General features: G+C 38.7%; 2 protein-coding genes across 3 annotated transcripts in view; both read left to right on the top strand.

The window, feature by feature from the left end:
* Positions 1-19,685, top strand: part of rabgap1 (RAB GTPase activating protein 1) — a 77,288-nt gene that overhangs the window by 39,314 nt on the left and 18,289 nt on the right. For both annotated transcript variants that reach the window (XM_080876052.1, XM_080876051.1), the window contains 6 exons: positions 11,635-11,748; positions 14,800-14,874; positions 15,685-15,810; positions 16,097-16,240; positions 17,727-17,768; positions 18,626-18,754. In XM_080876052.1, coding sequence (XP_080732178.1) covers positions 11,635-11,748; positions 14,800-14,874; positions 15,685-15,810; positions 16,097-16,240; positions 17,727-17,768; positions 18,626-18,754 — 630 coding nt within the window. The remainder of the gene's footprint in view (positions 1-11,634; positions 11,749-14,799; positions 14,875-15,684; positions 15,811-16,096; positions 16,241-17,726; positions 17,769-18,625; positions 18,755-19,685) is intronic.
* LOC308391869 (putative G-protein coupled receptor 21) lies at positions 23-4,570 on the top strand. Its single transcript, XM_080874626.1, has one exon. The coding sequence runs from the start codon at positions 280-282 to the stop codon at positions 1,480-1,482; it is 1,203 nt and encodes a 400-aa protein (XP_080730752.1). The 5' UTR covers positions 23-279; the 3' UTR covers positions 1,483-4,570.

Genomic DNA, 19,685 nt, shown 5'->3' with positions numbered 1-19,685 from the left:
GTGCCGAAACAGGAAAAAGAAAAGGACCCGTATTGCATCATTTGGAAACCTTAACAGCCTGCTCTGAAGACAATTCCTGGGGACTTTCTCACCTTTTTATGGTCTTTCAGTCTTTCATTCATTTGAAATGATAAACGCCAGCAGTCTCATTATGGAGCACTGCATTTGGACTGAAACCATACAGCTTCTCTGAGCTCTACCCAGCGACCGGGCAAAGTAGTGGCTTCTAGGATTTACTGTATCCTTGAAGAGCCCTTCGGACAGATATTTCTGCCCAAGATGATGAATTCCTCGCTGGATCCACTGAACCAGAGCTCTGCTGACTTCTCAAACTCATCTGCTCCCTTTTGCTTACTTGAGATAGGCTATTCCCAGATTTTCACGACCTGCCTCCTTGAAGTTTCGATCATACTTCTCCTGACTGTTCTCATTATTTCTGGTAACCTAGTGGTGATTTTTGTGTTTCACTGTGCCCCTCTGCTCAGCCAGCACACCACCAGTGCTTTCATCCAGACTATGGCATATGCCGATCTGCTGGTGGGAGTCAGCTGCCTTTTCCCCTCCCTGTCCCTACTCCATCATCTTCAGAGCTTCGATCCCAAACTCACCTGTCAGGTGTTCGGGTACATGGTATCTGTTTTAAAGTCAGTTTCAATGGTGTCTTTAGCATGCGTGAGTGTAGACCGCTACATCGCCATCACACGGCCTCTGACTTATGCATCCCTAGTGACACCTTGTCGAGTGCGCTGCTGTATTGTGTTGATATGGCTTTACTCTGCTCTGGTGTTTCTCCCATCTTTTCTTGGATGGGGGAAACCTGGTTATCATGGCGATGTTGTGGAGTGGTGCGCAGTGGAATGGAGGACAAGTCGGGCTTTCACAACCTTCATTGTTACGCTGCTCTACGCTCCAGCTGCTCTAACTGTCTGTTTCACTTACGCAAACATCTTCAAGATCTGCCGACAGCACACCCGAGAGATCAGCGAGCGCCATGCACGTTATGGACCTCAGCAACTGCAGGGCCCAAGAATCGCAGTTGGCTCTGTGGTCAAGGACAACAGTACAGTAGAGCAAGGACAGTTACCCCACTTGTCCCAACCCCAGTATCAGCAGTCCACATCAGCATACCCAGACAGACGTTATGCTATGGTGTTGTTTCGCATTACTAGTGTGTTTTATATCCTTTGGTTGCCCTATATCCTCTACTTTCTGTTGGAGAGTGGAGGGATCTACCACCACCCTGCAGCATCATTCCTTACCACATGGCTGGCTATTAGTAACAGCTTCTGTAACTGCCTCATTTACAGCCTCTCCAACTCTGCCTTCAGGAAGGGCCTCAAACGTCTCTGCTCTTTCTGTTTGCAGCGCAGCGGCAGCAACTATGGGGTTAGGAACACCAAAAAGGCTTTTTTTGGTTCTGCTGAAAAGGGGTGGGGATATGGTCACGGGGAGATGAGAACTGGTACAACATGTCACGTGTAGGGTAAACACTTTTGCCAAATTGGCATTTGGACACGTAAGAAACGGCTGAAGTGATGGCTGTTAAAATGCTGCTAAAATGTGCTGTAAAGAGATGGAACAAGGTGTTGAATAGCCTATGCCGTTTCTGTTGCATTTGGAAGTTAGACAAGCATCCTCTCTGCACAAGCCACAGCTGGCAAGTAGAATAAGTCGAGAGTAAATCTATGAGAAAAAAAAAAAGTGGCTCTTCATGATGTTTTAAAATGGTCAAGGACAGGCATGATAGGTGGAGGGGGGTTGAAATAAGGAAAAAAAAAGTATATGAGAGCCGTAGACGTAAAGTAACTTGAGGATGAACAAAAGGTTTATCTACCAGTGTTCCTTTTTTAAGTGAATCCTTAAATTGTTATAACAAAAACCCTTACCGAAACTGTGTTGAAAAACTAAATGTGCCGTTTCTGAAATAAAGTGATTTCACTTCATTTGCCAGATCATCGTCACATAAGTAATACTGAATGAAGCGCAGGATAGATGAATGCAAACAGAACAAGTGACTTCTGTGATTAAGGATCGATGTACTGAAGCTAACTGATAACAACCAGCTCGTTAATTATGGTTTTCAGTCCTCATACCATAAATCAGTGTTAAATATTAAAAATGATGCAACTTTTTTTCTTTAAATATTTGTTGTCTCTTGTCGCTGAAGGAGTAGGTAGGTGTAGACCCACCTAGATTTACCGACTTTGAATTTTAGATTAACCTATTTATTGATGTTGCTCACAAATGTCTTTAAATGATTTGTGAGTTTGCATACTACATCCCTTTTCTTTGTAATATAGTATGGTAACCAGCTTTGGCATATGACTGTTAACCTGAAAAATGCAGATGTAATGATTAGTGAATATCTCTTTCAAGTAATATGTCATTGCACCTTTGTTATGATTATGTAGCAAATGTGATTTTGTGTTTCTGGGGCACTGAAAGGCCGAGGAAGGATGTATTATTGCACTTATTTTATATTGATTATTGGTACATCTTTGGGCTAATTTTATTTATTTTTTAAGAGATTTTTCTTGTTGGTTAGAGGAAAAACAAAGAAGCAAAGAAAAAAAACCACAACTATATTTTCAACCACAAAAGCCTAAACTTATTAACTTTTTTTAAGGAACTGAACATTTTCTTTGGGCTGTTCCTAATGACTATTGTTCTTTAAAGATTTTTATGATTGCGAGACCGTCTGACTGAAATGCCAGAAGTACTTGACCAGTCAAAAATTTTCAGTGCTCCGAGCCTCACCCACAGTTACTGCCCAAGAGCATTTACATTAGCATTCATATGAATAACCATTCAACTGTGAGCCTTACCCCTTATCTTTTGGATTGGTAGGAGAAACAATCCTATGACATCCTGAGTCAGATATTTGTAACAATCTCAAATGATTCCTTTTTTTTGTTTTGTTTAGTACAATCTTAGATGTTTGCTGTGTTGTGACTGCATTACTGTGCCTGCATTTGGGATCTAGTACACGTGTACGCAAACAAACAGGGATCACATGCAATCAGAACAGACAAATAGCCCATTCACTCTGCCAGCAGGCTTACCTCTGTGCGGCAACAAGAAGAGGGACTGATTGTGTGCATACCGTCCTAAGCTCTAAATTTGCGAGGAATTACTTTTGCGATGAGCTATGGAGTCTTCTTTTATGCGTTTGGTTAGCTAGAGAAATTCGAGCTTTATACATTTTATTTAAACTACCAAAGAGAGTTCAGTAGGTATTCGTGGATATTTTTCCACTTTTCTCTAGTGTATAAAAGATCAATGCTAGCGGATTTTACTCAAAGTTTGCGGTGGGTCGGCGATGCCTTGTGTGCATGAATATGACTGTTTCTCAGACTACTGAGATATATCGTTGCCTTGATAGAAACACGATTTTAAACTGTTGGGAAATGATTTCCTCTAACAGCTAGAGAGGGCTCTGTTTATTAACACTTGGCTGTTTTTGGAAGGCACAAACTGTCAATTGTACGCACGTACAGAAATGAAAATGTCAGGTCCACATTCACTGCGGAGTAACCTGAACCACACGAGTTGTGAAATATATTTGCAAATTATACTTATATTTCACAAGTTCACTTTTGTCATTGTTTATCTGTTCTGTACAATCAAAATTAACCAGGAGTGAAAACATGACTGAGAACAATTTAAACAATTTTTTATTTTATTTATTTTTTTCTTTTGCATTTATTCATTCATGTGTGCTTGTTGTGTATGAGAGTTTACAGATATGTCAGGATGCGACCATTGGTTGAATTTGGACTGTTTAAGATTTTCCAGCAAGGGTGCTACTGAAGCTTTCCCCTTTGCTCATTTCTTTATTAGCTGCACTTCCCTCAAGTGTTTCCCCTCTGTGCGTTGTGAGTGTATGTGAGTATGAAGTATTGTGGTGGTAGATAGATTCACATGTTGTCTTTAAATACTGTAATCTGCGTAGCAATGCCAAATATTGTAATCTTTCCTATTTTTGTTTCAGTCTCTAAACAAGTGTACAATATTGCCGTACTGAATGTTTGATTGTTAAACTATACAAATTTCTTTTCTACTCACTTTTTTCCTTTTGTTCTTGTAAAGTGATAAATGTTGCGCAATCTAGGTAGGATTAGCAGCATGCTTACTGATTAAAAAGACTGAAGTTTGTTTTTAGATATTTCTGTTTAAATTTTCTGCTGTAAACACAATTTGTAAAGACTGATGGCTTTTAAAGTTGACTAATTTAAAACTATAAAACTTAAAGGTACAGTTTTGTAAATTGTAGCGTATAATGGTGACACATCATTGATCTTGCGTACACATTCAGTCTGTCTTGTGGGAAAATAATCACTTCCATGTTCTCAAGGACATGACACTGGTGACTATGAGGAACAACTATGGCACGCTGGGTAAGATTTTAAAGAACAAGAGGAAATGTGGCCGCTACAGCTGGTTTAGGAAGTCATTTGTAGCTTAAATGCAGCATTCTTCTGTGAGAGAGAGGAAAAGAATTGTTGGTGGGCACAATAGTAAATGAGCACATAGTTCACCTGCAACAGACTGATTAGTAAACTCAGAAAGGTCATGAAAATGTATTCAGTAGATGCAAAGAAAGAAAACTAAAATGACTCTGAACATCCAGAAGCTTATATCCTTTTCTTTGGCTGTAATCAAAGCGCATTTGAATAAATTTAAATGTCTTTATGAGCATACAGCGTCTTTGTCTTTTGTCCTAATGAAGTCACATACTTTAATGGATAAAAGTGTCATTTATTGGATTTTTTTCACTTGGATAAACGAATCGTTTGTCATGGAAAAGGTTAATGATAAAGTGATTTGTCCAATTCCCGTCACAGGTACTATGACTGAAAAGGCAAAGATAGCGTTAGTACGTTGGTCTTTCTATAGTTAGTGAGGAGTACAACTACCTGTTAAAATGGTGGTGAAGACATATTGTTGATTTGTTTTAGGGCCTCTCTTAACCGCAATTTACCAATCTTAGAAGTCTTTGTGTCGCCTTGAGACTGGCTTTGTATTTTTAGTTTAAAAATTATTTTTTACCCTTGACTTGGCCCTGCACGTGTCATCTACATTGCCCTCTTGTAGTCTGATAGTGTAATCAGCAAATTAGGGCTGACCCACATTCAAAACTGTGTTTTGTTTTGTTTTTCTTGTAAATTACTCGTCTGTTATCATCATTGTTATGGAGGGTTTTCTTTCCCCGGAAAATTATCAAGATCATTTTATCGTCCTGCTTTAGTCAAAACAGGCAGTGTCATTAAAGGCTGACTTATGATGCAGCTGTTTTAAGGAACTGATTATTTTAAATACACAAGAGGAACCTGAGCACTGTAAGTGAGGTGTATTCTGGAAAGCTTCCAAAGTCAAGATTTTTACTCTTGCCCACATTGAACACTGAATAATACATGTAATGAACAGTCGGAACTATGTAAGTTTCAGATTGAGAAAATAGAGCCACTCCATTTTTAAAATAATGCTAAAATGCAAAATATTTTATTTGCCAACGGTGTTGAATTTCTGATGAGGTTTGCGTGAGATGTTAGCTTTTGTGAATCATGAATGTGGGGATAATTTAAATGTTTTTTTTGCTGCTGGTGGACGTGAGATTCTTCTGATTTACTCAATGCTTTGTTGCCTTGTTTTTGTAGCATTTTTGTGCATTGTGTATCTGTACTAGGCAAATAAATGTGATGTTATTTCAGTCTATTCAACTGAATCTGAACTAAAACAAGGAGAACTGAGGTTAAATTTTGAATTTTGTTGTTGATTTCCCAAGTTTTCACTAGTCAAAATGTCAGATCTCTCGAAAAGCAGCATATTTCTGCCTGCAGCTATTCAGCTGAATTTGAATGCTGCTGAAACTGATGTAAAATATGTGGCAGTTGACATTACTTGTCATTTCTATTCTGATGAGATTCATATTTTGTCTGCTCTCCTTTTGCTGAGGCAGTGAAACCAGTGCACAAATGGCACAGAAAGTAGGGCATGAGACAGACTATTAAGATTTAATTATGGCTGATGCTAAGGTGAGGAAACTGCACTATGGGAAGCCTAAGCAAGTGTTATTTACCAGTCATTTTAAAGAAAAGAGAAGGAATCACTGAATTCATCTCAGTTATATTTACGTTGTTTTTTTTACGTTTTTTTTTAAAACAGGACAGTAAAACATTCACCATTTATTCTTCCATTTACATTTAAATCAAGTTAAGTAATCTAAATGCAGCACTTTGTATTATTTTGTTCAGGGTGAAAGGTTTATGGCAAGCTTGATAAATATCACCCCATGTTCTCTTGGTGTCTTGGTAGGGTCCTTTAGGAGCAGAGAAAGAATAACAGAGTGACATGTCAGCTATTGTGTTGAGTCAGAGAAAATCGGGGACGTAAACAATAGAGAGCTAGCTATTCAGCCTTCTCACGGAAGCTCTAGTCTAGTGCTTAACTCCAAGCTTTAGATTCATGCACACACACACACACACACACACACACACACACATTTGCACTGTAGCGCAGCCATTTTTGGCTTACCCCCAGTGAAGACATTTTATTGGTGTTCTGTCAGAAAATGTTTTGTTCCTGGACTTTCACTCAGTTTATGGGTGTTGTGGGTCTCAGCAGTACTTGTTACTGATAGCCAAAAGTGTTCTGATGCATCTGTAATGTTTGTACAGATTTTTAAACAGAAACAGGCTGGTGTGCTCGAGAATAGAGAGAACTACAGAAAAGGCCGATCTGAGACAACCTAAATGCAAATGAATAAATAATTGTGGCAAGTCCTCCGAGAATCTTAGAACAACATATCTGCCGAGTCCACTTTAGAGAAAATGGCTGCTTCAAAGGGGAAGTAATATGATTTTTCTTATATTCTGCGATGCTTTTACAAAAGTGTAAAATGGCTGTCATTGATAAGGGCATCACAGGCACACAGCTCCAATCAGGAAAAACAAGTTGGCTTAAAGTGAGAGGAAAAGAAGCTAAAATGTGTTTTTTTTTAGACAGAGTATGCACCAAGGAGGGGAGCTGTGCAATTGCCCACTGTAAGATAAATAGGAATTATTTTAAGTTGGGAATTGTGGAGAGCTCATTTAGTAGAGTCATAGAATATCAATATAGAGCAGTAAATGAGCAAAATAGACCCTCTTTAACGGGCATAGTGGTCTCAAGTAGAGACTGACTAACTGGTAGCTTGTACTACCGTTTGACATTGGCTATTTACGAGTCTGTCCATATTATACAAAAAGCAGCAGAATGAAGGAGAGTCAGGTAACACGTGAACAAGTAAACGTAAAACTAAATATATCAAATTATAGAAAAATATCAGCTGATGAATCAGAAGAGCAGAAAGTGTTTTTTTTTAATCATCAAATATTGGTAATTGGTAGTGATATTGGTTCCATATTAGTCAGGCTCTGACATGAATCAATATAATTTTTTCTGAGATCTTTTTTTTGGTCTTGTTTTTGTTTGTTTTCTGTTCGTACTCTAATTCCATTGATAATTTTCCAGTTAGCTCCAGATGTATTTTATCTTTCATGTTTTCTCTCTTTCTGCTTCTCTGTGTTTCTTTTTCTCACTTCCTCTCATGCTTCCGTACATTATGTTGAGATACTAAATGCATTTTCTTCCTCTCTTGTGCTACTCTAATTCTGAACTTTTCTTTAACTGAGCTGACAGATAGGGAGGAAGCTAATTGGCCATTATGTCAGAAGTCTTTGTGCATGCTCTAAACACTTACGATAAGTATGGCTAAGTGGTGCTTGTATAAACATGGATGGTTATCTTTCACAGAGAGACTATAGCTCTGTGGGATGTGCCACATTGGATGCAATGGTTTTCTCTTTGAATAAATAGATTTCTGGGACACAAGTTTTTAGTACCCTTGAGGCTAAATGTCTCAATCACTTTGGATTTTACTGATGCACTTTATGGTGAGGTCCTGCCAAGTTTAGAAGATATACTTTATTAGGTATTCTTGTTCTTCTTGTCCTTGTTAATACAAATATCAAATTGGCAAGTCACATGGCAGCAATTCAGTGCATTCAGGTTTGCAAATATGGTCAAAATGACCTGCTGAAGTTCAACCCGAGCTCTGGAATGGGGAACAGAAGTGATTTAAGCGACTTTGAATGTGGCATGGTTGTTGGTGCCAGACAGGCTGGTCTGAGTCTTGTTGATCCGCTTGGATTTTCCCACACAACCCAACCCTCTCAAGGGTTTACAGTGAATGGTCAGAAAAAGAGAAAATATCCAGTGAGCAGCAGGTGTCTGGGGGGGAAATGCTTTATTGATCCCAGAAGAGCATCTCTGAGGGCACAGCACATCGAAACTTGAAGCAGAGGACTAAAGCAGCAGATGACCACACCAGGTGGGACTCCTGTCAGCTAAGAACAGAAAACTGTAGCTTAATTTCACAATTTTCGCCTTTTTTAATGAGTTTTGATTTGTGCTGTGACATCAAGAATTTGCCATAAACAACATGAAAGCATGGATCCATGGTTCAGGTGCCTGAACCAAAGAAGACTTTCTTGACATAATTTGGGACCCTTAGTGGTGTTGCTGACCTTGTCTATCCCTTTATGACCACAGTGTGCCCAGCTTTTTATAGCCTTCTCCCTCAGGATAGTGCATCATGTCACAAGCTCAAATCATCCCAAACTGGTGTCTTGAACATGCCAAAGAGTTCACTGTTCTGTACCAGGCCACCCGATTTCAACCCAATAGAGGACTTTTGGATGTGCAGCTGACAAATCTGTAGCAACTGTGTGATGCTGTCATGTCAATGTGGACCAAAAGTTGTGAGGAATATTTCTAGCAGCTGGTTGAAGCTATGCCGTGGAAAAGTAAAATGGGGATCCAACTTGCTGCTAGCAAGGTGACCGTGTTTAAAAGTGAACATGACTAATCTCAGATAATTAGATTTGTTATTGTGTATGTCCGATTGAACGAGAGCTACAGTGTAATTCAGAGCTCCAGCTCTGTGACAACCAAAAAACCAACTCTATAGTCACCAAAATTACTCTGAATTTCATCTAGTTAAATCACTTTCACTCACTGACTTAACACCTTCCCCTTGTTCTTAACTGTCACAGCTAACTGCCTGAGCCTTACACCAACCTTTATCACAACATAACCTCATTTAACCTCAACCTTAAAGTCAATTATTTACTCTAAAACAGTCGTTTGAAGGCAGAACAGAACATAAAGTCTTCATCCCATATTCCCAAGGTCTACAATTCACACAATACCATACATGTATACACACTCAGTGTTTTTTAGGGTGTGGTGTTAGTCGTGGAGTGGACCACTGTTGTTGGTCTCTTATCCCCATTAGCTTGCTTTGTTTAAATATCCCTTTCTTCCTGCATTTCTTCTCATACTTGCATTATTTTTGTTACACTCTCTTCCTTTGTGGAAGTTGGAACAGAAACCTCGGAAAAAGGAGGGACTTGATGGGTACAGTAACAGAGTGACCAAAAAGGTATAATTAGCTACAAAGGGAGCACGAGTGGTTTGAAAACACTGACGATTTAAATGAAGGGTTCTCTTTTAAGTTTACATCTACTTTGAGGATGGGTTTGCAGGATTGTTTTCTCGGACAGAATTTGATCCCCTGTAGGGATTAATAAAGGTTTAGTTATGCTAAAGTGCTCTTCAGCAATGGTTAAAAAAACATACAAGCAAATAACTCTAGGTGTAATTTATGAATTTCCAGCATGTAATGGAAACATTTTCCTACATGTATGAAATGAGTCTTACAATTAAAAAAAAAAAAAAAAAGTTAATTTAACATTTTTGGCTGAGACATTATAGGTTTACACCGATGACTGAAAGTGTTTCCCTCTGTTGTCGCGCCAACGCCCTCATTTTGCTTGAGAGAATGATCCCGGCACCAGATTACAAAGTTCAGTGAACATCACCCAATACATAGTCCCAAATGTATACTTATTTTACCCACAAATGCTACATAAAGCTATGTTTAAAAGTGGGTTTGATTTGTTGTATACAAATGGGGAGTTACAGAGTAAGATTTTTTATTTAGAGGCCGTGTCTCTGAAATTCACTTGTGATGAATAATGAATTAAGTGGTGATTAATCTTTGCAAAGCACGGCTAGTTTAGATTATATTATTCACTGATCTATGTGTGTGTAGTATATCCACTCTGTGGAGTGATATGCCAAAGAAATACGTTTCCCCAGGCTTGTATATGTACTGTGTGCAATCTCCACACATACAGCCATGCGGTTCTGTGAAAAACTAAGCACATTTAAGGATTTAGTCGCTTGTAGGACCACCTTTAACAGCAATAACTTGAAGTAATAGTTTTCTTTATGACTTTATCAGGCTTTTACATTGTTGTGGAGAAGCTTTGGCCCACTCTTTTTTACAACATTGCTTTACTTCATTGAGGTTTGCGGGCATTTGTTTATGTTGAGCTCTCTAAAGGTCCACAGTATTTCAGTCGGGTTGAGGTCTGCACTTTGAGTCGGCCATGCCATTGCATTGTCCTGCTGCATGGCCCAAGTCAGTTAGTTGGTCTACACTGAAATATACCAGGGCTGCTAGATGGATTTGGAACATTTGTGTACTCCCAAGAAGATGATTTTTTGAATCTTCTTGTTCTCCCTTGCATTTTCATCTAGTGAAATATCTTACCGGTTATATAAACTTGCTATGAAAGTTATTACTACTATAATAATAATAATAATAATAATAATAATAATAATAATAAAGTGCAAGTAGCAAAATTGGGTCATTAGTTTGAAAAGAAATGTGAATTTGTCTAAAATATTGATGTTGGGACCAAATAGAACTGTATTGTGTTACAGTAGTGCAAATAATTAACCTTGATGGCATGTACTTTCAATTTTACAGAAAAAAAAAAGCGTGCAATAGCAAAACCTTAAGAGCACACAGCAGTCTGGATAATAACTGCTTAAGCCATCCATCTATCCCTCTCTAAAGACAATATGTCTTAAACCTGATGCAGTTGTTAAATTCAGTTTATAGTTGCTGTAAAGTATTTCAGTCTCAGTTTATTTTCTTCCCAAATGACCATCTAGTTGACATCAAGTAGGTCACCAAACCAAGAATTGAATCTTACATACAACATTACACAAATTAAATTACCATTTAGTTTCCACTTTTGGTAAAAGCAAAGCTGTTAGTATATTATTTGTTTCACTGAACATGTTTTACCAAGTAAATAACAATATCTGTTTTGTGTTATGTGCCTGTTGTTTGCATACGTACTATACCATCAGAAACTAATGCTTATATTACGTATAAGAAGAAGTGGTCATTATTAGAGTCAAAGTGGGGTGGGCAGATACAGACAAATAAAAAGGCACTGAGCTGTGGACAATCTGTACGGTGGAAGGGAACACTCTGTCCTACCACTTTTTATTCCTGCCCCATACTGTAAATCTCAGCAATGTGTGAGGCCAGCAAATACTCTACAGCACTGACCACTGCTGGGTCTCTGCGGATTGATTTTTCTCTTTTTGCAGAGACCGAATAATAAAAATGGCTTTGAATGTTTTAGTTACTGAATTTCACCTTGCCTCTGCCTCTTCACCTCCTTTCAATCCACTTTAACCTCTCTCTCTCTCTTCTCTTTTCACTTTTAGGAGTCCCCTCAGGACAGCGCCATCACCAGGGACATTAACCGGACATTTCCAGCTCACGACTACTTCAAAGACACTGGAGGAGATGGACAAGACTCCCTCTATAAGATCTGCAAGGTGAGACACTTAACACACAAGGAGGAGGTTAATTTTTCCTCTGAAGTCAGCAGAGGGCATTATCCAGGCAGTCATTAAAATGGATTCACACAGTGCACAAAGCTACTGCAACAGCTGTATGCCAAATGAGGTGTAAACCATTTGGTAGCAGAACTGCAGAAACAAGTCAGCAGCACTCTTTTCCCCACTCTCCCCCACATTAACTTCTGCTGCGTGTAAATTTACAGCTTAAAATACACATAATGAAGAAATAACAGGGAGTGATAAACTGGGTCAAGAACAATAGTAGTAATACTTCGCAGTGCTCTTCAAGGATATTGGGCCAGTGGCTTAAGCAGAGATGATTAAAATGACGCTCCCACTTATTATAAATGTTAAGCTTTACTATTAGTGAGCAGTTTAAAGGTTTTCAAGAGGCACTCCAGGATAATCTGATATGTTTGCATTTAAAGATTACAATGAGTCATTTTTTTTAGTTTATTCAATAGAAAAAAGAACATCGTACTCATAAATAGACATTGATTAGTGTATAATTATATCTTCCAATAATCAGTGCATTGTCATAAATTGGGAATTAATCCATTTAAACTACATAGGAGCAGGGGCTGCCATGTTTGCCATGTTGCGCCACCATCTGAGCTGAGATGGGCGTCGCTGTTCCGCCTAATTATTTTTTATGTTTCAAGCTAGAGGCCGGCGGCATATGTAGTACGCCTCATAAATTACTTTTAATTTAAAGATCACAAATAGGTATTTTAAACTTTATTTATACATGGATATTTTAATTATCCCATTCTTATTATGTCTGCCTCATCCATTTCTTCTCTCTCTGCTCCCTCATTTCCACCTCATCCTCTTCCTCCTCACCTCAAGCCTCATGCTCTGAACACATGAAAATGTGCATAAACATGCTTGTTTTTTTCCTGATATTGTCAGCAGATTAGACATGCGACCGTCCCTGTTTATTACAGTCTCACATCGTGAGTGTCAGAATGTCAGATCCGCTTCAAAGACAGTTTCAATAACGCCGGCTAACAGTGACCAAAACAGCAACACTTACCGACAACTCACCTCAGTATGAGACAGAAGTGAGTTTCACTGACTCGTCGACTCGTATCAGACTCCTTTCACAAAGTTTTACAGCCTCCTACAGTGTGAATAGACGTGGACTCCAGCTGAGATAAATGGAGGACTGACATTCTGTACTTACTTCATGAATGGCGGCCAATCTGCAATCTACTGATGTCTAGCAGTGATATTTTTCACAGTGTACCTTTAATGTGCACTGCTAGTTTACTTTTCTGCTTATAAAAGGCAGCATTTTGTGGTCTTTGCATGCATGAAGTTTTTTCCTTTCCCACTCAACTCACTTCACTGCCAGATGTTTATGCACCACTACTGCAGGTCATTAAATTTTGTTTTCTCCCTCCCATAGATTGTTTTGTCCCGTCTCCCTATAAACTCTTCCTTCTTTCCTCTTTCCCCTCACCTGCAACCACTCGAAGCAGATAGCTGACCCTCCATGCTCGTCTGGAGGTTTCTTCCTGTTAAAATGGATTTTTTCTAGTCCTAGTGCTGCTCTTTGTGGATTGTCTGATTTTTGGGGTAGTCTTTCTAACACTGTAGGTTCTTTACCTAAGGTATAAATCACCTTGACACACCTGTTGTTGTGGTTTGGCTCACTATTTCAATTTCATACTAAATGGAATTGAATCAAAACTGAAATTCACATAATATTTAATAAATCTTTTAAATATTAAGAAGTATAAATAGCTGTAATAGACAGCTTGTGTCCTGACATAGATTTGTAAACTCACACCCACTCATGAAGTTGTTTTTTTATAAAACTGCATGTAATTACAGGTGAAAAACAAGCAGTTGGTTAGCTTGCAGCCGTCGTTCTTGATGAAACCTGTCAGAAATAAAAATAATCTCCATGTGAAATTGAATCACATTTCTCTGGAATACGATATAATTACTATGTAAATGACTGGCTCCACAGTAGGTCTGTAGAGCAGTAGTTGAAGGTGCCAACGCTAAAATCAACCGCTCATTAATTTACTTTCTCACCGGGTTACTGGGTGGTTCAGTGAGTTCATAAGAGTGAAAAGCAAAACAAGTTTTTTTTAAATCGAACGCGTAGTTTGGTGTGCGCGTTTGATTCAAAACGTTGGCGTTTTGATCATCGAGCATCTGTGCTCTCTTTCTCATGAAAACGAGCACATGCGTCAATAATATGCATACATACATCTGAAGCTATACCTCCATAATTCGTCACGAATGTCCCGACTGCAGTGCGTTCAGTTTTTAGTTTCATGTCATTTATTATGTATAACTCAGGTGAGGACATCCATCTCTTCCCAGACAACCACCTCCTCAGGTGTGTTTAAATAATTCAGCGGGCCCTCCCTCTCCTGCATGTATGGATTGATCCACACTTTGTCCGTTTGATTCATGCTCATAATTTGTGTTTGTAGCTCAGTAGGCCACTACAGCCCTTTCGCCTGATTCTCTCCCTAGCTCCCAAAGCAATTTAATACATAACATTTGTACCAACATTTCCTTCAGACCCCTTTTTTCTTGCTTTTCTGTTTGTTTCTGAATCTATCCAGTTAGACTTGATTTCTTTAGGTCCTATTCAGTCTTTCTTCATTATTATACTGCCACACAGCTCATACTCATTATAATTTAAGTTCTCTGTAGCCAAACCAGCGTGCTGAGGGTGAAAAAATAAGATATTTGTTTCATTTTGTTTGGCTTACTGTAATTGTGGGCGGTCACTGCCTGTTCTGTTGATGTGTTTTGTTTAATGTTTCTTGTAAATGTAGATATATGGTATACTAATTACGTTCTCACCATCAATTAAATGCAGCACAAGATCAGTATTTACACATTGCTTTGCAGCCTTGGTGTAACTTCCCAAATCTTTAGAAAAAAATGTATGCTATACTATACAAATACATTAATTTCTTTATTTCTTTTTTTTTATTATTATTATTTATCGTGACACTAGTTTGTTACCTTTCTTTCTGTCTGCATTCTTTTTTTTAGGCTTATTCTGTTTACGATGAGGAGATCGGGTACTGCCAGGGACAGTCCTTCTTGGCTGCAGTGCTGCTGTTGCACGTGAGTTTACATACCAGCATGTCCAGGGAAAAAAAAAAAGTATTTCAAATATAGTGTCATAGCTGAGCGGGGCTGTTTTATTTCCTTTGACATCGATACCCTTCCAGCTTTCAGAAACACTGGAGGATTGGCTTAATTTATTACATCCTCCATCCTATGTTTAATGTCTCTCAGAACTTGGTCAATAAGTACCTATAAAAGGAAATTTTAGAGGTTTTATTTGTTTATGTAATGTAGACGGCAACATTAAACCACCTGCCTAATATTGAGTAGTTCTCCCTTTGCACTGCCAAAACAGCTCAGACTCTCTGGGGAATAAACAGGTCCCCTCTTGGGATGGGCTGTGTTGACTGGGACCAAGCATATCCTACAATTGCTCATTGGGATCTAAGGTGTTTGGAGTCCAGACCAACTTCCTAATCTTGTTGTTGTGTTCAGGAGTATATGTTGCAGTAACCCCCACGCATGTGTCTCTAGCAAAGGTTTTAACCGCAGAACTCTGCATAGTCATAAGGCTTTAATGTTGAGGTTTTTTGTTTGTTTTTTTTTGTGTGTACAATATGGTCACAGTGATCATCTGAAACCTGTAGCTTGTTTTAAAACTCCTCTGTGGTCCGGAGAAGTGCCAACAGTGCCACCTAGTGTAGAAACAATGGCCATTTTTATAAAGCATCCGACCAGAGGATTTTTTAAAGTGACATTTTAGAATTTCTTGGGGCACTTTGCAGTTAACTTCATGTGAAACCCTTGTTTTCAGCATGACTGAACTGACTTAAGGCACTAATAAGTAAATCTCTTGGTTTTCTTTAGATGCCAGAGGAGCAAGCATTCAGTGTCCTGGTGAAGATCATGTTTGATTATGGGCTCAGGGATCTTTTCAAGCAAAACTTTGAAGATCTTCATTGCAAGTTCTTTCAGCTTGAGAGACTTATGCAGGTTTGTATGATATAAACTTGTATAACTGAATGCTCTGCGCACCTGTACACTGATATATACTATTATATTATATAATGTAATACATAAGACCAGCAAGGTGTATTACTTAGTATTTAAGTAGAATTGAAGTGATTTCTAGCTGCTCTCCTTCCTTTCCCCCCCATTTGCTATCTTTTTTTTATTACATCTTCCTTTTCTCCTCCTCCACATTCTTCAATCTGCTTCTCTAACCCCATGTCCTTTTGTGTCTTTATTGCTTTTCTTGCTTTCAACGTGTCTGTTCCAGGAATATATACCAGACCTGTACAACCATTTCCTGAATGTGGGCCTGGAGGCTCACATGTACGCCTCACAGTGGTTCCTCACTCTCTTCACAGCCAAGTTCCCCCTCTACATGGTCTTCCATATAATCGACCTGCTGCTGTGCGAGGTTCGTAATCTAAACACAAACCTCAGTGACTTCAATCGACAGAGGTAATGACTTATTAACTCATGGCATAGAAATGCCCTCAGCTGTTAAAGGCTGATGGGGTGTTGTGGTTACCCTGCCAATCCGGCAGGTGACATGATGTGACATGGAGATCCAAGTTTGTGAGTGGGGTAACTCGAGAATGAAGCGACATAGGAGTTTTAAATTCATACCATAGGTGTGTCTACAAAAAATATTGAAGGAGTTTGAATCTCTGTGACCTAAACCTTCAGCTCAAGGTCAGAGGTCCAGTCTTCTGAAAATTGTTTGAATTGATAACTCAAGAAGGAAATCGCCTCGGATTCTGAAATAAATTTTATACAGTGGTGTGAAAAAGGGTTTTCCCCTTCCCGATTTCCTTATTTTTCTTCTCTTGTCACACTAAAATGTTTCAGATCATCAAATTCAGATATTAGACAAAGATGTCTTGATGGATGCTCAATCATCCAGGTAAGGAAATCCCAAAAAGTTGATTCGATTCATCTGGATGTAGCGTTTTTAGTGGAAGAAATGTTTCGTCACTCATCCAAGTGACTTCTTCACTTTCAGCTGAGGTCAGCTTCTTGATCATTCATGTGAAGAATGATCTGCTAGTTTCAGTCATTATGCAAATATATTGTTTACTTAAGCTGAACTCAGCTTTCCAAAAATTAGGTTAATCACAGTTAAGTCATGATTTAACAAGATGGGCAATTGCTTTTCACACAGAACCAGGTAAGTTTGGATAAGTTTGGATAAGTTTTCTTCCTTAATCAGTGAAATCATTGTTTAAAAACACAATTTATTTGGGTTATCTTTGTGTGATATTAAACTTTGTTTAATGCTCTGAAACATGTAAGTGTGACAAATATAAAAAACTGTAGTAAATCAGGAAGGGCGCAACAACTTTTTCACAGCACCGTAGGTACCATAGATATCTTTTTTTTTTACCCTGGGAATTGAAACTCTGAATATAGGAAAACCCTCGTCTCATTAATCTGCTGAATGATGTCAGTCCAGTGATGGTGGAAGAAAGCAGCAGGACTTGGGATGTGGTTCAAGATTTAGGAATTTATGACCAGACCCAGGGAGACTTGTTTCAGATCACACAATAACTCAGACCAGGGTAAAGTCTGACCTTCCGGTGTAGCGGTCCAAGCTGAGCAGCTGTCTTCAGATCCTGTGGAGAGATATGAAGTTACCCCATTAAGTCAGACCGCTTTAACAAATCATCTGGGAAGAAAAGGAGCAGCCGCTGTGCTTATCCACATACTTAGTAAAAGTATATCCCTAGAAACAAGCACACCACTTAAATATGGGGTTTTATTATGAAAGCACTTTAGATGTTTTATTTTTTCAAGAATAAGCATATGACAACGTTTATGTGTGATTTTTGTCAGTCGCTTTTTTCATTAAAACTTTAAGCAACAGTAATTAATCAATTCATTTTGTTTTTTTCTCCCCTCAGGGCATTAGTGTAATCTTCAATGTGGCCTTGGCACTTTTAAAGGTAAGAAAGCCCAGACAAAAAACTAATTATTTTATTGTTCAGCCACACCAAAGTGAAAATGGGACAGCAACCTCCTTGTGATGAGGGGAAATTGGTTGATGATTGTGTGTAGATTGCAATTGTGTTGTTGGCAACACCCTTAACATCTGGGTAAGGTATTTATGCAGGTCGACTGGCAGGAGGCAGCCTGAGACTGCAGTCACTCAAGCAGATTAGTGAAGGTTTGCAAATAAGTTCAGTCTAATTTTTAAAACACAAAAGTTGCTTTCAGCATAGCAGCTGACTGCAAGTGGTTTACTGACCTGGTCCCCGTCTTCGACGTGACCATTGAAAAGTCAATGAGATCACAAGTTTATTGCAATAAATTTGGTCGTGCTGCTCCAACCGCCGTCTTCTTTAGTGTGACTGTAGCATCAAACCAATGAGCATTCAAAGATGGCCAGAAGATTTGAGTGGAAACAGAAATGGAGAGGTTGTGCCAACAGAACCTCAAATTCTAAAAGGTTTATGCATGTGAGACATGTGCAGCCTCACCCCTCTGTTCTGTGCTAAAAGCAGTGCACGTGCTTTTTTTTAAGGGGACGTTGTGCTTGAAGAACACAGTTCCATCCATAAAATAAACAGGCAAAATAAAATAAATCTGTGGAACAACTTTTATTTTACCATAGATTTATAGACTTGGCCACAAACACAGTCTTTATCTTAGTGCTCACGTGTTCCTAACCAAACCCAGGATGTTGCCTTAAGAATTGTTTCTTCATTTAACAAAAAAGGAAATGAGTCTTTCCTTGACAGGCTGTTTAGGCTTGAGTAATGTAAATTTATGTCTAATTTACCTTTTATCTGCTTTTCCCCAGACATCGAAAGATGATCTAATCCAAACAGACTTCGAGGGTGCTCTCAAATTCTTTCGCGTCCCTGTTCCGAAGAGGTACCGCTCCGAGGAAAACGCAAAGAAACTGATGGAGCTGGCCTGTAGCATGAAGGTTAGTTTAAAGCAGAGCATGTAGTACTTATACCTGCTCAACCTGGCTTTTTCTTAAAGATAGTAGACTTGTGTCTTATTGTCATATTTTGTATAAATAAGAATAAACAGATGATTTTCTTAAAATATTCAGAAAGCCTCAAACCCAACTGAACAGTAAATTATTAAACAAAATATATGGTACCAAATATGTGATATATGATCATTAGTTGATCATTCGCAGATCATTATGCACAAAAGTAAAAGATTTTTTCAAGCAGTATTTCTCAAATACCACTAGGGGTCACTGCCGTGCTTTACACCAACCTTAACAGATAAATCAAACACACGTGTCTTTTTCAGTATCTCAAACAGGCGCACTCGTACCTGTGTCCTGACCCGTTTTGAACTGTCTGGCCTAGTTTAAGGGACCTGACTTTGAAGGTAGCTTTGGGCAGAGATATTTATTTGCACAGACTCTGTAAAGGAGCCAGCAGACCGAGAGATTTGAAGTTTTTGGTTCGCAGTTAGACAGCTGGGCAACAGGCAGATCATGTAATGATCTTCAGCAAAGAAATATCTGCTGGAAATAAATCGGAGGTATCGCTTTTGAATTTAAATCATAACCACCAGAAAAACACAGATTTTCTAGCTTATACTCCTTTTGGCTTATTTGACTTCTTCTATATGCTGTCTTTGAGTATTACACTTATCTGTGCTGCTTTTTTTCTTTAGGGATTCCCCGTAGCAAGTATGTTATCTGGCAAGAGAAAATAATTCCAAGAATTCATTTGAGGTCACTGACTACTGTAATGACTTCACTGGGAATTAAATCTCAGTCAAGGCAGAGTAATTTGAAGCTTGGATAGCAATGTGGGGTGATGACTGGCTGTATCAGTAACTAACCTGAAACGACTGAAGGTACTGGCTGACTGGACTACAAATTGTTCTGG

This window comes from Rhamphochromis sp. 'chilingali' (genome assembly GCF_963969265.1).
Source record: "Rhamphochromis sp. 'chilingali' genome assembly, chromosome: 2".
Lineage (NCBI taxonomy): Eukaryota > Metazoa > Chordata > Actinopteri > Cichliformes > Cichlidae > Rhamphochromis > Rhamphochromis sp. 'chilingali'.
This window is presented reverse-complemented; position numbering and strand designations above follow the sequence as displayed.

Bases quoted from the DNA above. Each gene is read 5' to 3' on its own strand.
- LOC308391869 (XM_080874626.1), top strand. From the start codon at position 280: ATGATGAATTCCTCGCTGGATCCACTGAACCAGAGCTCTGCTGACTTC.